The following is an 18,246-nucleotide window of genomic DNA, read 5'->3' on the forward strand; positions in this document are numbered from 1 at the left end:
ATTTCTTAGGAATTTGGAGATAGTCTTATGAAAGTTTTCCTTTATATGACAAATCACTATTGTCCTGATGCTTTCTAAATTCTCTGTCTTTGATTTAGGATAATTTGATCTTAGGATGTCTTAGTGTGGACCTTTCTGGGTTGCCTTAGCTGGAGTTCTTCTGGATATCCATTTTCTTACCCAGACTTGGAAAAATTTCAGCGGTTATTGAATCAACAAAACTTGCTGTTTCTTTCTCATTTTCTTTTCCATCTGAGATTCCTATAATGCTCTATTGATTTACTTAGTGGAATTCCATAAGTCCCTTAATTTAAATTGATTTTTTACTTTTTCTTATTCTTTCTTATTTATATATCTTTGACTGGATGATTTCAAATAACCTGCCCTTGAGTTTATGGCTTCTTTTTCTTTCTCCTTCAACAAGTTGGCTATTGAAGCCCTGTAGTGAATTTTTCAGTTCAGTTATATTTCTCAGCTTCCACATATCTGCTTGGTTCCTCTTTGTATTTCCATTCTCTTAGTTCATATTCTCATTTTGTTTATGTGTTATTTTTTCAAATCATATAACATCCTTATGATGGTCATTTTGATTTCTTTTTCAAGTTATTTACATACTTTCATATTTTTAGGATTAGTATATGGAGATTTACTGTTTTCCTTTGTGCCATGTCTGTCTGTCTGTCTGTCTGTCTGTCTCTCTCTCTCTCTCTCTCTCTCTCTCTCTGTATTTTAGCTTTGTTTTCGAATCCAAACATTTGCTTGAAACAGTCACATGACCAGTCTTTATAGGCTGGCTTTGTACAGGAGAGGATCCTTATCAATCAGCTGGCTAGACATTCTGAAGGACCTCAAAAACCTTTTCTTTTTTAAATGGGATGCAACTTCTGTAAGTCTATTTCTGTTTTCCCTTTCTGACTGTCTGTCTCTCTGTTTCTGTATGTTTTTTTGAGACTGGAACTCATCACGTTGCCCAGGCTAGTCTCAAATTCCTGAACTCAAATCATACTCTCATCTCAACCTCTTAGTAGCTGGTATTATGGGCATATCCCATTGCACCAGGCTTGTACACACAACTTCTCAATTAGAGAGATCTACTGTTTTCAAAAACTCCTTCCCTTTAGTGTATGTCTATGGCACTGCATGTTCTCTGGTTCTGTAGTCACAGCTATTCAGTTCATCCTTGTTTTCAGCCTACACTAATCATCCAAATTTTGTTTGCTCCCATCAGGGCCCTTAGGCAAGATAAATATTAGTCCTTCAGGTAGCCCTTCAAAAAGTCAGAACGCCAGTTGCATGCTCTACCCCTTTTCCTTTCTTTTTTGAGTTATGTCTCATACTGTGAACCTTTTTCTAATTACACTGAATTGTGCTATCTGCAGCAAGATACACCCTATTTTCTTTGTTCTTAGTGTCCCCCAGGCACCTAGACTATTCTAGGTCTGTCAACACTCCAAATAAGACAAGATCAAACCCAGTTCCTCAGAGAGTCCTCTGAAAAGTAAAAGCATCAGAGGCACACTTCACTCTTCTTCAAGGAAGAAGATGTGCATTCCTGGATCTATTCCATATCCACTCAGAGGATGGTCTGACATGAACAAAGTGAAATTTTTCCTTACCTATCTCAGCTGGCTGTTCCTGGCTTTGTGCTCACCCAGGTTTCTGCAATATCTTAACTGGATTCTGCAATTCCTATAAAGGTATTTTGATCTGTAAATCATTGTTAAATTGGTGCTTATATTGAGTAATATGAGGTGGAACTTGATACTATACCATCTTGCTTATGTAACTTTTCTGTTTCTTCTTCAAGTCAACCAGGCATGGGTTTGATAGAACAGACTGAGGAAGGAGAAAAAAACTGTAATTTTCTCTTATTCCCTGAAAGTTCCCTTCCTTCTGTATCTTCAAGGGTTTCTGACTATCAGTGGTTGGGTTGGAATTATTGAGTTTCAGGGCCCATATGTTGATGGCATGTGTTGAACTCGGTCATGTGCAGATGCAAGTGGTGAAAGTGCAGGCTATAGGAAAATGCTTCTGTGTGCTCACTGTTTTGCTTTCTCTTGCCCCACGTTTGGATGATACAGGAAATTTATATATTTTTTCAAAGAGTATATGATATTCCCTTGTATATTAGGGCCAGAGAACAGAAGACAGGTGTAGTTCTTACTCTAGTCAGCCATGCAACCTTTAACTTTGAGTAAGCCTCATTTTTTCATTCTGTGAAGCAAGAAGGCTGGACTAGATGGGCATTTCTCTGTCATTTGTTATCATAACTCTATGCAAATTACTCCCATTATTGCTTGTTTATAGTATGTTGCTCATTGGTTAGAGCTTTTCAGTTTTTAAGCCCAATGTTTTATGGTAAAATGTCCGCTTTTCACAAGGATAAAACCGCCATTCTCTCATGGCAAATGAGAAGGATTGAGAGAGAAAGAGGAGGAGTTGGAGAGGGAGCACAGGAAGGAGAGAGAGAAATAATGCCCGCTTGAGTGAAACTTTGTTCTCCTTCATCCCCAGTAAACTTTGGGGTTTTTCATCTCTTCCATGTGTTTTTACCTTGAGGTGATTTAACTTGTACTTTTGATTTCTTTTTCTTTAATCAAAAATTACTTGTGCTTCTTGTTATTTTTATTGGAGATTGCTCAATGATTTTATCATTTAATTCAAGCCTTATAATACTTACTAAATGTGCATTGGTAAATTACCTTACCCTACTTAGTTCAATTTGCAGTTCAGTAAAAGTCCTAAGGGGTATGGGTATACTTAGCAGGGACTATGGCCAGGATGATTGAAATTTTTGTGGAGGTGGCAAGTATTTTAGCTCCCATGATTTCATGATGAATTTTTCTAATCCCACATGAGCCTGATTCCTTTCTTTTCTGCCCCTCCAGCACTTAGTATTCATCAATTTCCACCCACTGAGCTGAGAGCAAGGGTGAAACTTGGTAGATAGGCTAGAATTGGATAAAGTATTTCATAAAAGCTCATCAATTATTTAGAGACTCTCTTTGTATTCTATTTGTATATTAAAAGAGTCAAATTCTAATCTGAATTCAGGGTAACTTAAATTTTCAGGGATGTGTATATTCCAAAACATGAATTTTCCCTGATATGAAATATGATGGAGCAATAGTTTTAAGTAAGGAAATAACAGTTTTATTATGCATGAAAATTGATGTTTGGATATTCATAGGAAAAGTGAAATGAAAATATACAAATTAGAACATACAAACCTTGCTGTGTTTATAATTGGATCAAGATGCACTATATTAATATCTAGTTAATTAATGCTAAAATAAAAAAGAAATCTTTTTATTATAAACATAGAAGGACATATGATTAGCATAGTCTAAACTCTTTCTCTGAAATATTATGTGTAATAACTATAACCTAATTGTACATACTTTTATCTCTCTTAAGTGTGAGTGGAATTTTGTGAGATAGAATAGTTGTACAACCACTTTAGGAAAGTATTTGGCACTGTTTACTAGGGCGAAGCACACACATACCCTATGAAGCAGCAACTTGACTCCTAAGTACTTTTCTGTGGAAAATTAAGCTCATATGTCCACCAAAAGATGTGTTCTGGAATGTGTGATCAGTTTTAGATTTGTAATAGTCAAACACTGAAAACAACTCAAAGACTTCCCACAGGAAAGTGAATGCATGCATCTTAGGACATTTCATACTACATAGCAACAACAACAACAAAAAAGAATAAACTACTGAGAAGTACTGCACCATGGATGGTTTTAGACATTGTGCTGAGTAAAGCAAGTCAGATATCCTGGTTTTCTTTTTTCCCCCCTATGAATCTGAGGCCTGTGGCTACACAGTATCCCAGCCATCTCTGGAGTCAGCCCAGGTCTGAGTTTGATTCCTTATTTTGTCAACATCACTTTGTTGCAGTGGGAGCTTGGGTGAAGTGACCACGTCAGCAGAAGCACAGGAACATGTGAATAGAGGTGCTTGGATGTCTAGTTAAAACAAAAAACCCACAACCCCTACTTCTTTAAAGCCTAAACAATAGTTTTTGTGTTCAAATTATATATACTGAATATCCAACAAAAGTTCTGCCAATTCAAATTAAAAATGAAAGAGAAAAGGAGTAAAGAATGAGGTAAGGGAATTTGATAATACTGCTCTCTGGATATGTGTAAAGAAAAGACAAAGCACATTATCTTTTCCCCATAACAGTCAAACAGAAGAAAGGGTAACCTCAAAAGCTGTCATTGTATAATCATTTTAAAATGAAAAAGGTTGATATCCAAATTGACAAAGCTCAAACAAGTTATTTTACTATTGTGTTAGCTTTTAAAATTATATTCTACTTAACTATTTTCTAAGCCAAGGATGAATTTCCATTTCTTACATTTTATCTTTTTGTCAATAAAATAACATAATCTATTGTTAGTGAGGTGATGTACAAAAGATTTTTATTTTCTGGTTTGTGCACAAGTTGTACTACAGGCTAGTTGGAGCCTATTGTATCCACTGACTTAACACTGAATGGAATGTTATAAAAATCTATGCTTACTATATTGTATTATTGCTGCTTGTGCATTTGGAATACACTTCCTCAGATAAGGGACAGTTCAGTCCAAGGCATCATAGATTTCAAAGCACTAGGGTTATTTGCTAGTAAAAGAGGATGAGGTCATTCAATCTGGAATGAGAAAATAAATTGTATGAATCTTGGTCAGCCTTCTTTGATATTTATCTAATATTTAGTAAGTGGATTGCTTTTGGGATAATTTATTTTGCTCTTGCTAGTATTATTTTTGATTGTTCTGTCTGGACTCCAGATAAACAGTCTTTGTGTTTCTGTGCATGGCAGGATTTTAAATAAAACACATTTCTTATGACTCCAGCAAGACCAGAGTACTTAATACTCTGAGATTTAACAGAAAAGACAGAGTGTAAAATAAGTAAGGAAATCTGCTCATCACCAAAGCATTCTGATTCTTAATGGTCTATGAACAAATTAGAGTAAAATGAAATTATAACTTTAGTCTATTTGGGATTCATTTGTGAATTTAGACCTGTGTTCCCCACCCCTACCTTGTTTCTTTCTTTAAACTAACTTGGTTTATCTAAGATGTCCTATGTTACAGGTTATCATTATCCCTTATAGATTCGTAAAATCCACATCACTAGTTTTTATTGTATTATAATGCCTTTCCCATCCTTAATGCTACAGAAGAAGAAATCACCTTTTGTTCCATATTGCAAACTTAAACATAGTGTTGCCCGTGAAACACTCCATTAAATATCCCTGTTGCATTTTTGTCTTAATTTTATCCACCTTCTGAGGGAAAAAAAAAGACAACTGAAACATCATTCTCAAATGTCTAAAACAATTTCATATTTTCTCATGTTTGTATACTCAGGTAGATTTTGTAATTCTTATATTCTGTAGTGTTTTTCCCTTGATATTTCTTTTCTTGTGGGAAAAGTTCATAAGTAACCAGTTTTTACTACTTTTGCTTTTATAGAATCTGTCTGTCCAACACGAATTCCTGTGGCAGCTCGCGATGAGAAGGGTTTTGATATTCTTTTAGGTTTAGGTGTAAAGAAAAAGGTTAAGAAAAGAATTCAGCTCTCACCAACAAAGATAAAAGGATATGAAATAACATCGAAAGTTGATTTATCAGAATTTACAAGGTAAACGTTATATGTTAATACAACTTAAAAATTATATACACACATTCTGTACACACACACACACACACATTCTTTACACACACACACACACACACACACACACACACTATGTGTATATATATATATATATATATATATATATTTGCAGAGGTACTGAGAATTCTTTAAACTGATGCATGTTCTTCTCTTTCTAGCAATGTTTTCCCAGAAGGTCTTCCTCCATCCTATGTATTTGTTTCTACTCAGAGATTTAAAGTCAAGAAAGTGTGGGATTTATGGAGAATATTAACCATTGATGGAAAACCACAAATAGCAGTTACCTTAAATGGTGTGGACAAAACTTTATCATTTACAACAACCAGTGTAATTAATGGCTCACAAGTGGCCACCTTCACTGACCCTCAAGTTAAGGTAAAGAGCCCAGGATTGTGTGTGTTGGGTGAGGATTGTAGTTTTAACATGGCTAAAAGATGTTGACTTCATATTTTAAAATTTTGTTATTTATGAAACTCCACCAAAGAGGAAGGAAATTTGTTTCTAAATCAGTATGAGGACAAAGATTGGGGGAAAATTAGCATATTTCATATTCCTATTACTGGGTGTCAAGAACATTTAAAGATAATAACCATCCAGTGAAGAAGCTATCACTGCCATTTTGTAGACAAAAACAAAAAACAAAAACAACAACAACAACAACAAAAAATAATGTTCAAGGTTAAGTGTGCCCTCAAAGAAAAACAGCTACTTTGTGGTTTAGATATGCACTCCTGTGAGACAATGCAATAAGGTTCAGAGATGAAAATGATCAGATTATGAGAGTTTTAACCCAATCAGTGGATTAGTCCACTGACATTGATTAGCTGAGTAGAAACTGTAGGCAGTTAAGGTGTACTGGAAGAAGTAGGTCACTGGGGGCATGCCCTTAAAGTTTATCTTTTTTTCATGGTGTGTGAAGCTCTCTGTCTGCTTCCTGATTGCCCTGTTCTGAGCTGTTTCCCTTGGATGTACCCTTTTGCCATGATGTTCTGCCTCACCTTGGGACCAGAGATATGGGGTCAGCCATCTGTGAATTGAAACCTATGAAATCATGAGCCCCAAAATAAACTTTCCCTCCTTTACATTGTTCTTGTCAGGTCTTTGGTCACAGTGATAAAAATGATGACTAAAACAGCTCATTAAGAATTGAATTTAAATATGGTCAATATCAAAGTCCATGTTGGACTGTTTTATATTGCCATGTCCTATGAGTTGATGAGAATAGAATTTATTTTAATCAGGAGTAAATTTTATTTTCCCCAAAGGAATATATATTTAATAAATGAAAAATGTTTATTTTCTAAGTCATGTGTGCATAATACAGATTGCAATGATAAAACAATTAAGTTTTGCTCATTATTATAATTATGATAGCCTAAAGGTATATTATACAATTTAAGAAATATGCTTGGTTACATATGAATATTTTACATTTGGACAATTTTTTCATTCAATTACTATATTAAATTTATAATTTTGTGGTCTGCTATTCTTATTAAAGCCAAGGTGCTAGATTCTTTATATATATTAAAAAAACACCTAATAATCTGTCTATCCAACATGAATTCCTGTGGCAGCTTTAAGGATCTTTTTTATAATGGAATATTCAAATAATTTGTATTAAGTTGAAGTATAAAGCACAAAATATGGGAAAATCATTGTAAATGACATGGTTTGGGGATTGGATCTTGGAAAATATATAAGATTTTTGATGGGGAGAGATGTAAGAGAACATTGAGACAATGGTTTGGCATTGACTAGCCAAATGCAGTTTTTATTTAGAGAATGGCATGTTTTGAGTATAAAATGCATGAATGAAAAGGCTAGCAAGGTATGAGCCCAATTTGTGAGGATCCCGGAAAGCCATACAATTTGGTTTGGATTTTATTCAGTGAACAACAGGGTTCCATGCAAAGATCTTGATCATAGGTGTTTCACGGTCAAAGCAATCCTTCTTATTTGTTCCCCAAACAATGTTTTCAGCTTTTCCTGCAATTATGTCTGATACTTGAAGTAAAGAAATGGATAAGATGGAGCTTCTCCTCTAACACAACTTTACTGAGAGAAATTAATTATAGTGGAGATATGCAGGGTGGTTTGGAGAGGGAAAAATCAGAAATATGTTAGAAAACAAAGCAAGATAACCACAAGCCTAAATTATGGCAGTTAGAATGAAAATAGAGAGGTGAATTTGAGTAATTTTTAAGAGAAATAGTTGATATAATTGTATCTGGTGAGTTTTTACAACTCAGAGAAAGAAACATGTTTTAGAAAAGGAGAGTATTATCATGCAAGGGAAATATTTGGGAGTGGAAGGAAGTTTGGGGGACAGTTCATTTTGTAACACACTCCATTAAACTGGTTGTGAGATACCCTTGCAAGATTATTCTACTGAGTATTAGAATTTTGGGACCTATGTGTAGGAGAGAGGTCCACGCTATTGATGTAGATATTGGAGTTACTACATAGAAATAATGTTTGGCTTGTAGGTATGGATGAGGTAGTCAGAGGGCAGAATGAAAGATGTCAAGGACAGATCTGTGAGGGATGCTCTTTTTATAGGGCAGGTTGAGGAAGAAGAACCCTCAAAGTGATAAAGAATGAACAACAGAAGAGAATGAAATGAAGATGGCCATGATTCTTTCAGTTATGGAAATTGAATGAGAATATCGTGAGAATTGGATTGTGGGATGAGGAATGAGAGGAGCCATTTGGATTCAGAGATCAACATCTCATTAGTGACTATGAGGGAGTTGTTTTAGTAAATTGTTTGGCAAAACTACATTGGTATATGTAAGAGGAACTCAGGTAGGGATTAACAGAAGAGTTGGTGGATAGCATATGGGGTCCAGCTTAGAGCAGGGTGAATTAGTATATAACACAGAAAATGAGCATGATTCAGATTTTCTTAACAATGGTTCTAAGTAGGAAGAGAGTGAAAGATAGTTAAGGGTTTTATTTGTGAATCTTTCATATTTTCTTCTCATAGACATTATTTGATGAAGGCTGGCATCAAATTCGTCTCTTAGTAACAGAGCAAGATGTAACTCTGTTTATTGATGATCAACAAATTGACAATAAGCCCTTACATCCAGCTTTAGGGATCTTCATCAGTGGGCAAACCCAAATTGGAAAATACTCTGGGAAAGAAGAAACTGTTCAGGTAGTATAATAATGATTTATTTTTTACATTGGATAAAATCAAATTTCTGCTGTCCTCTCTCTCATAGTATTTACTAAATCAACCTTATTAGGCTTAATTGTGAATTCTCTTTAAATATTTAATTGAAATATGGTCAGTTCATGGGTGAAATTTTGTGATCTTATGTGTGTATTCGAATGCAAAATTTGACTTTATCTATTTTATTAAAAAAAATCTTAGAAAAATAATCCCCTGGGCAGAGGGTAGAATTCTAGGAAACATTAATTTCATATTTCCCAGGAGAAGCAGTTCAAATAACGGATTTGGAATGGGGAATATGTTTAGAGCTGTAAGTGAGAACTATAAAAATTTCTTTGCAGCTGTGAAGATAAAATTAGATTAATGCCTGTCAGAGTCCTTCACAAACAAAACTATTGCTTAAAAATAAAGTGATTGTGTTTTGTGCAGTTCATACTTTTAAAAGTTTTATTTTTACTTTTATGACAGCTATTTAGAGTCTGTGTTTAGGTTACTAGTTTGTAGTTAAAAAACATTTCTGGGAAAATCTTTAATTTGTAAGAGTATTTCCCTCCGGCTTTGTTTCTGTTATAGGAAGAGTCTGTCATTTTCAAATGTGTGGTTACTCACACGGTCACTATGTATTAATGCTTTAAGTCAAATTGTAGTAAATATTTACACAGTAACTGGTGCATTCCATCCCAGCAACTAAGTCTCTAAACCCAGAATGGCCCCTGGAGGTTACCCCCATATGATCTTGAATGTTGTAGAGATTTAGGGTAAATGCAAAAAACCTGGGAAAGGTTTTAAGTACCTTAAGAAATGCTTTCTAGACTAGCTCTCAATACAGGGATATTAAAAAAGCTTCACTGGGTTCCTGAAGAAAATCAGATTTGTTCTTGGTGCTTAGGGTGCATCACATCTTTATAATATATGTTGGGTATTCAACCTCTGTGTTTTTATTGTTTTAGCTAAATGCTGGGATCTAAACCTTATCAAATGACCAACCATAGCAGCGGTTTCTACATATTTGAGTTGCTTTTATAAAACAGTTAGCTCATGCCTCAACTTTAACTATACTGTATTTATATTCCTAGTTTGATGTCCAAAAGTTGCGAATCTACTGTGACCCAGAGCAGAACAACCGCGAGACAGCATGTGAGATTCCTGGATTTGTAAGTGAAATGGGTTATTTTTTTCTCCCAAGTATTGCTTTAGTACTTTCAAAACAATAAATGAAAAGTAGATAATGCCCAAGACTTATTTAATATGTAGAGTTAATCTTTATTATCAAAGTTAAATAGAGCGATACAGTTTGAAGTTCATAACTGAAATAAATCATAATGTGTCACTGTGCAAGTATGAATGAAAGCAGCAGTAAGTGATTTCTCCCCACATCACTTTTTACTGTGATTATTCCAGTGCTCAGATGAAGCAGGACTACACCTGCTCCAAAGACTTAGATTGCTTCGTATAAATATCAGTGTGTAAAGAACATTTTTCTACTTAATTAAACATAAAACAAAACATTCCAAACTATATATTTCTGATGAGTAGGAAATAAATTTTCTGTTCACTAGCACATTTTCTGAACTTATAATGAATGATTTTATTTTTGTTGTTGCTACCTCAGTAAGGTTTTCTTATGGTTCTAGAATTTAGGGAATTTTCTATTTATTTAGTCATTTTTATTAATAGGTTAGAAAGGAAAATGATTATAAGCTAAAATTTTATAGTGTATGACTATGTGTGTGTGTGTGTGTGTGTGTGTGTGTGTGTGTGTGTGTGTGTAATCCATCCCTTTTTGACCTAAGCAAAAAATTGTGAATTATTTTAATGGAAAAACATTCAGTGCTGGACAACTTTTTGACAATGTGGATTCTCAGTGAGGTTTGGACTGTCCATGATTCTTTTAATTTGCATAGTTGAGCTATCATAATTTATTTCTCTAACAAACCATGTAATGAGACCACATGAAAGAAGAGTTGAGAACATTGAGCAGCACATTTAAAGGATCTGTAATAAAATCAAATATGGAACTTTTGAGAAATGACCATTCTTAGGTTTTCTAGATTAGCAATCATTTAAATACTATAGTTTTATTTTTAGATACTTATAACTTGGAATATAAATCTCTCCTAAAATATTTGAAGTCATGGCATTTGAGAGTTTATTGTATGTACTGATCTAATTTGTTACTGTTTGGAAAGATTATATTAACCTATTTAAAATTGTGTGATAATCTGCAATAAGTTGAGAAGCTCTTCTACAGTAAAATAAATAAAATTTTAATGGAAGCAGTTATCTTTGGCTTCTTTTTTCTGTTTTTTAAATAATTTCCAGTTCGTTCAGTACAGCTTCTGAATATCACCTTAAGGTATTTTTGTTCTTGCATGGTCATTATATCAAGAAGCTTCAGTGCTTTGATTTTTGCCTTCCACTCTTTGCCTGTATTTTCTTTTATCCTTTATAGATGTAGAAGAAACCTGTGTACATAAGTACATTTTAGGATAGGTGTAAGCAAATGTTTTATTTCTAGATTTGACACTTTGTTTCTCTATTATTGGGACAATGAACTACCTGTAAATGAAGATAATTTAGAAATATAATTAAAAACCTATTTTAAAACACATGTGTTGTTTTTCTTTCAGAATGGAGAGGTAGGCTTGGATATTCTTATTCTCCTTAAGGTAATATTTGTATTGTGGGACCAGTTAGCTTCCTCTCTTCAGCTGTAAGTATATTAGACAAATAGAACCCATTTTATATAATTTGAATGTACTTATTATTCATAGTTTTTTGTGATTTGCAATTTCTTAGCAGATTGAGCTAAATAAAATTGGAAAGTAACTATATCTTTACCATTTTACATATAGATACATACACATACATATGTGTGTATATATAGATAAAGCTAGTTCTATCTATATCAATATTTAGCTGTCTATCTTTCTTTCCACATTTGTTGATTAGTTCCATTTTTGTGTTTGCAGTGCCTTAATGGTCCCAGTGACGTAGGTTCGACTCCAGCTCCCTGTATCTGTCCTCCAGGAAATCCAGGACTACAAGGCCCCAAAGTGAGTAATACCAACCATACTGTTTTTTGTTAAAAGTCAGTATTGCTCAAAGGCAGAAATTCTTAATTGCCATTGACCCCATTGTGAAGTTCCCTCCTACTGCCTTACAACTGTTAAAAACCTGAGTATTAGTGTGGTTTCTAAAAAGTGTATTCTATCTGGAACTGTGCTTTTAAACTAAAACTGATCCCACTGATACACATTAAACTGAGGTCACATTATTATTTTTTTTCCCAAATACTGCTATTAGAGCCCAAGAATGATATTTCCTTCCAACCTGGTTAAAAAATAAATGAATAAAAAACAGCTGTTAAGTTATGCTTTAAATTTTTAAATATCTAATTTGCCAAAATGATTTTCAGATGAAAAACATGAAGTAAAAATGTTTGACTTGACTTTAATATTGTTTAATGTCTAATTCTATAAAAGGAGGTATAAGTATTTATTTCATTTAAACATATAATAATTACTTTTGGAGAATATTTTTTGGTCCAATTGTATTTAATTATTTACATACATATGTATATATACATATTCATATCCTTGGAGCTATCTTGTGCAGGGTTGTAGCTAGTTACTTTTTACATAACAGTATGTTCTGATATATTCCTATGCTATTAAATATGATTGCTACTAAGTTGATGCTTATTATAGTATCACTTAGATATATGCTAAGATCCTAAGAAATTGTTTGTCCACTCTAGATAAATTTTATGCATTAAATACTATTTAAAAATACTCCTTACATAACATAAAAATGATATCTAATTTTAAAGAAGGTCTAATTCTGTAGACAAAAAGAATGTTTGTGTGTTTTGACACCTTCTTACTTGAAGTGACCATACTAATTTTTGTTTAATATGAATTGCAAGGTTCATTTGGACTGAATTTTGAGATTGTTTTAAAACAATGGCAAGTTTTCAAACTACTGATGTAATTTATTTCTAAAAAATTTATTGGTTCATATTAATTAAAAGAATGGTAGATTTCATTGTGGCATATTCATACATTCATATAAAAATGTGATCCATTTCACTACCCAGCATGTGATCTAAAATCATTAATTTCTTCCCATCTTTTTTTTTGCATGTTTTCCCATCATTTCCATGCCTATCTGTTGAACTTAAGAAATAAATGTAGTTTAAGAATTATATGTTCAATAACTCATTCCAAATAAACATCTATTTGACTTGGAATTTGACTGCAGTACATACCATGTAAATCATTTATTATTGTCGTTTATATTTTTAGATTGCATTTAGGAAAGTTAACCCAAGTGTTCATTAGTTAAAGTTACTACATATTGTTTAGGATGCTGTGATGTAAGAGAGAAACACCTACACTTCTTAGAAGAAGACACTTTGTAAAACATTGAGTATGTTGTACCAAAAGATTCTTTATTAAAAATATTTATATAACTATTCACGTTGGAATATTATACATAAAAATAGTTTGATTTTCCAGAAATATAATGGGGAAATCATAAACCCATTGTGTCTAGCCTTTCAATGGTCCTTTCCTGCCTCTTAGGGAGTCAGGCCACCTCCATGGACTATAAAGGGCTGCCTGCCATTAGAGAGGCACTTGAAGACTCTGATGTTTTTGAATAATTAATTTCTGAACTAATAGGTACCTCTTAATGTAACTTAATTTTATATTTTCACAGCAAATTTTTAGCACACCATTGTCTTATCTGGTCAAGCTTTTAATTTCCAGTTTTTTCAAATTTCACGTGTTTTTCATTTTCATTCTCTTTTCTTAGTCATGATCTATCTCCATTGCCACCTACTACTTTAAGTGAAATTGCAGTTTCCACCAATCTTGAAATTGGCATGCCTTCTTGATCTGCTTTCCATTTTGTTCAGGAAATCTGGCAGGATTACAGGAACGAACACACACACACACACACTCTCTCTCTCTCTCTCTCTCTCTCTCTCTCTCTCTCTCTCTCTCTCTCTCTCTTCCATCCTTTTAGGGCTTTTTTTCCCTGGAGGTTGTTCCTTACCCAGGTCAGGGACCTATATGTGAAAAACAGAAACCCCTAGCAACATTGTGAGTTGCACATCTTTTAGAGAATTTTTAGCTTTCAATATCAATCTGGTTTTTATTAGTTCAACAGAGCCCAAACTAAAGCAGGTAAGATGATTGTATTTTAGAGTTCACTGAAACTTATTGGCTATTTTTGTTAGATGGTTTCTGGAAAATTTTGCCCGTGTTCATCAAACAAAGTCACCTGTGAGAAACAAATCTAGCCTTTCTATTAGCCAGAAATAGGGTTCTGGGAGCAGAGTTCATCATGAGACTGAAACAGAGGAGGAATTCCTAGGTAAATAGGAGGGTAAATATTTATTTAAGATAAAGAAATTTGTCTACTTAAAGCTCTGGCAATTTCTGAAAAATATCACAACCCTGTTGCAAAAACAGATTCAAGTGATTGTGGCACTCCACACTTATCATGGCATTATAACTTTTCATCAAGTGTCAAAAATATACCTGTCTTTGAACATTTGGCCCATTAATTTCAAATAAAGAGAATGAGTAAATTAATGGGTTAATCAATTTATTAGGATAATTCTTACACACAAGCACTTCTTTTGTTTACAGTGAAGGTTTATAAGAAGGAAATTCTCCTTGGAATTCTAGAGTTAGGCACAGTGCTTAATAGTTATAATTTTTTATTGAATGAATTATGGGATCATTGAAAAAATAAGATTCCCCCAGTCCCCCCAGTTATCCTATATGATCTGTCTCTGTTCTGCACAAAAGCTGAGGCATCCCCAGTATGCAAGTGACTTCCTTTCAGATGCCCTGTACATGTAAATGATACTTCTTTCCCTATTCCACAGCAATAGAAACATTTGTGAAAGCAACCTCCTCACATTTGTTCTAACTTAAAAGTTAAAATTCATTCAGAAGTGGAAAGAAAGCATTTTCCCTTCTTTTTCAGGTTGGAATAATTTCTTAATGACATCTTTGCTTAGAAATATCACTTTTGCTATAACCATCTTCCTGCTGAGGCTTTTGTTTCACCCTAATAATTCTATCAATTAGAGATTCATTTGGACTATTGAAGTTCCAAAGTCTCTTTGAAAATTTCAGGGGCCACTGGACATCAACATTCTTATGCTAATCTTTATAGACTTGAGTGAATTCTTTATAACCTGAAGAATGGATTTCTTGAGTGCCAAGGAAGGGAAAACACTGGTTGTGGAGAATGGGGGAAATAAATCAGTTTTAGGTCACATATTCCCAAGGAGGCCAGAGTGGCCTGGAGGCTTAAGGATTTTTTAGAAGAAGGCTTATAAACATGGTTAAGGGCTTTGTTTCAGATGCACAACTTGAAACATCAGCTTACTTCTGCAAGCACAACTCCATTTCTTACATTAATGGTTCATGTTTATACTTCATAAGTGGCCTTATCCAGAGATGTTTCAGCTTAGTCTGTGATGGTTCCACTCCTGTCAACAACTTAAAAATCCTATGCCACAAATTCATTTCAGCATAAATAAGTATTCCTTTTCAGTGGAGCACATATTTTTAAAATTCAAAATGTGCAAATGTTTCAAGTAAACTAGAAGAAAAAGGATTGGGAAATTTAGTCACAGTTGTATAATAGTAAGTCATATGTTTAATTTAATGTATTTGGAATTTTTTTCAAGTTAAAGTGGTCCATATGTCTGATCAACATATGCATTTGATCCTGTGAGCAGGAATAATAGTGTTTAGGAGTATAGACTGTGGAGTTGAATTGGTTGGGTTTGAATGTCATCTCTGCCACGGCTGTGTGACCTTGGCAGATTACCTAACCTCTGTGGGCCTCAGTTTCCCTAGATAGAAAAGTGAAATAATCAAAGTACCTTCTTTATAGGATTATTATGAGGGTTAGCTAATTTAATGTATGTAAATCTTTAAAGCAGTGCTCAGTATATAATAAGCAATAAACAAAGGTTAGGTGTTTGCTTTAATAGTAATAAAATAGAATTTTATTTTAATTGGTCTTCTTGCTAATCAGTTAAATAGTTTGGGCTTTATTTTATTCTTTAAGTTTAATGGCAACAACCCTAAACCTATCTGAACTTTTGCAAATAATTCAGTGAGGGAAACAGTCAAAATTACCCATCAGATTTACCAGCAATAATACAGTCTACTAAAGAGATTAATTTCCCTCATGCTGGTGTTGATCACTGTTATGATCATAGATAGATCCGGTCTGACTGGATCTATCTTGTGGGTGATATTTTCTCTTTGAGAACTTAGGTTTCATCAATTTAAACCATTATTAATATGTTTTATACTTTTATGCAGCATAAAAGCACATGAGTGGCTTTTCTTCTTGTGCCAAAATGAATTTCAGCTCATCATAATAATGATTAAACTTTCCAAATCCTTTTGATTTCCCAGGTTTTGCTGGTAGTTAATATTCTGCAATGTAAGTGGGTTGTTGACAGATTTGATTTTAAATAAATCAGTCAGAAAATATTTATTGAATCTCTACTTGATACCCAGCATTGCATCAAAAAAAAAATAGAAATTATAGACCTTCTTTTCATGGAGCCTCAATCCAGAGGATAAGTGAAGATTAACCAAGGGAAAACTTTGAGAAGACACTAAGTGTGAAAAAATGATGTGATATAAGAGCTGCCGTACTATTTCAATAGGAAAAGAGAGAAAGACACCAGGAGAAAATAGTGACATGGACACTTCAATGTCAGAGAAGTTTGTCTTATTGATGCCTAAGTGGAAAAGGAGGAAAATATTTTTTCCCAACAGAAAGTTAAGATGGAATTTGTTGAAAGGCAGGAAGTCCACTCTGAACACAGGTCTGGACGGATGGTCCAGAGGCTGGAGGCTAGTGTGAACCTTTTCAAATAAGAGAAATTCTAAATCCCTAGAGACCCAGAAAGTTGCTCCCTAACACACAGCCAGAACTGCAAGTCCTTGAATTAGAATTACAAATTGTCTTTTCTCCTGGATTTATAGCTCTTCTCTGTTTGAAAAATGACATTTCCTTCTTCTCAGCCTTTCCTCTTGCTAAGCCTTTGGAAGGGCCACTGGTAAGTGAATAGCCCATCCCTTCTTTATGGGTTCCTGAACAGAGTTCACATAGTTCTTTCCATCTTTCCTGTTATGTTTCAGGAACATGCCTCCGTAGCCAGGAGTCCAAAGTAGTTTTCAGATCAGCAAATTTGGCTCTATAAAAGTAGTCTTAATTGCCAGAGTCCTGTGTGGATGATTTCTTGATTAAAAACAAGGAAGAGTTATTGAATGGAATTAGTCCCCTTTGCAGAAGTATACTGATACTGATGGTGGAGCCTTCATATTTTCCAGAAGAATGTCCCATATGGACTTCATGGACTCAGAGATGGACGAATATTACTTTTGAAGTATTTCTTAGAATTAAGTTAGAAAGACCTTCGCCTCACAAGAAAAATGTTTCTTTAATGCTATATTTCATGGTTGGTGACCATCTGGATGATCAGTACTGGCATAAGACAACATGTTGGACTTCTATAGCATGTGCTGGCCTCACTACTATGTGGAAAGGCACAGTGTTCTTGCAAGATCTCAGGTTTGTGAGGACAAAGGCATTTCTTAATTTCTTAGGTATTACATGCACTGAAGGACTATGAAGATTGGGACTGAGTTGTCTGACCAGGGCCCTGTTTTCATGAACATATTCAAAGTTTGGCGTTTTGACATTTTTCTCAAATGCGATATAGGCAGAGTATTACATTTGACACCATTGAAAGAAATGACTGCCATGAAGCTTTAAACTTGAGTCCCATGTGTGAGATCACATGGATTTGGACAATTTTTTAAAAATTAGGTATTGGGGATTGAACCCAGGGGTGCTTTACCACTATGCTATATTTTCAGCCCCTTTTAAATTTTAAGACAGTGTGTCACTAAGTTGCCTATACTGGCCTTGAACTTGCAATCCTCCTGCCTCAGTCTCCTGAATATTATTTATTACAGGCATGTGCTAGGCTTGTAGACTGTTTTTAACTAAGTAATTATTTTATGAACTGAATTATTACATTATAGGGTATTGGTACCTGGGGTGCAACATTCATAACAGAGTTTAATCTATAGACTCAAGAGTCAAATATTGCCATCATGAAAAACATTTGCTGTGGCACTGTGCAGTCTGTTCAAAATCCAAAAAAAATGTATCCTCCCATAAATACTGACATTTTGCTCCAGGAAAAAACACTTCACTTGTTATACCCAGCATTCTCACAGAAATAAATCATTTAGTTTTATATAATTAAGGCATTATTTTTAAGGTAGGTATTTAAAATGAAGCATAAT

The 18,246-nt window shown here is 34.1% G+C and overlaps 1 protein-coding gene across 1 annotated transcript in view; it reads left to right on the forward strand.

Annotated features, from left to right (window-relative positions):
• Positions 1–18,246, forward strand: part of Col21a1 (collagen type XXI alpha 1 chain) — a 175,415-nt gene that overhangs the window by 68,867 nt on the left and 88,302 nt on the right. Inside the window, exons 5-10 of the mRNA XM_076860067.1 lie at positions 5,493–5,661; positions 5,856–6,072; positions 8,687–8,860; positions 9,955–10,032; positions 11,509–11,517; positions 11,851–11,934. Of these exons, the coding sequence (XP_076716182.1) occupies positions 5,493–5,661; positions 5,856–6,072; positions 8,687–8,860; positions 9,955–10,032; positions 11,509–11,517; positions 11,851–11,934 (731 nt within the window). The remainder of the gene's footprint in view (positions 1–5,492; positions 5,662–5,855; positions 6,073–8,686; positions 8,861–9,954; positions 10,033–11,508; positions 11,518–11,850; positions 11,935–18,246) is intronic.

The sequence above is a fragment of the Callospermophilus lateralis genome, chromosome 6 (genome assembly GCF_048772815.1).
Source record: "Callospermophilus lateralis isolate mCalLat2 chromosome 6, mCalLat2.hap1, whole genome shotgun sequence".
Lineage (NCBI taxonomy): Eukaryota > Metazoa > Chordata > Mammalia > Rodentia > Sciuridae > Callospermophilus > Callospermophilus lateralis.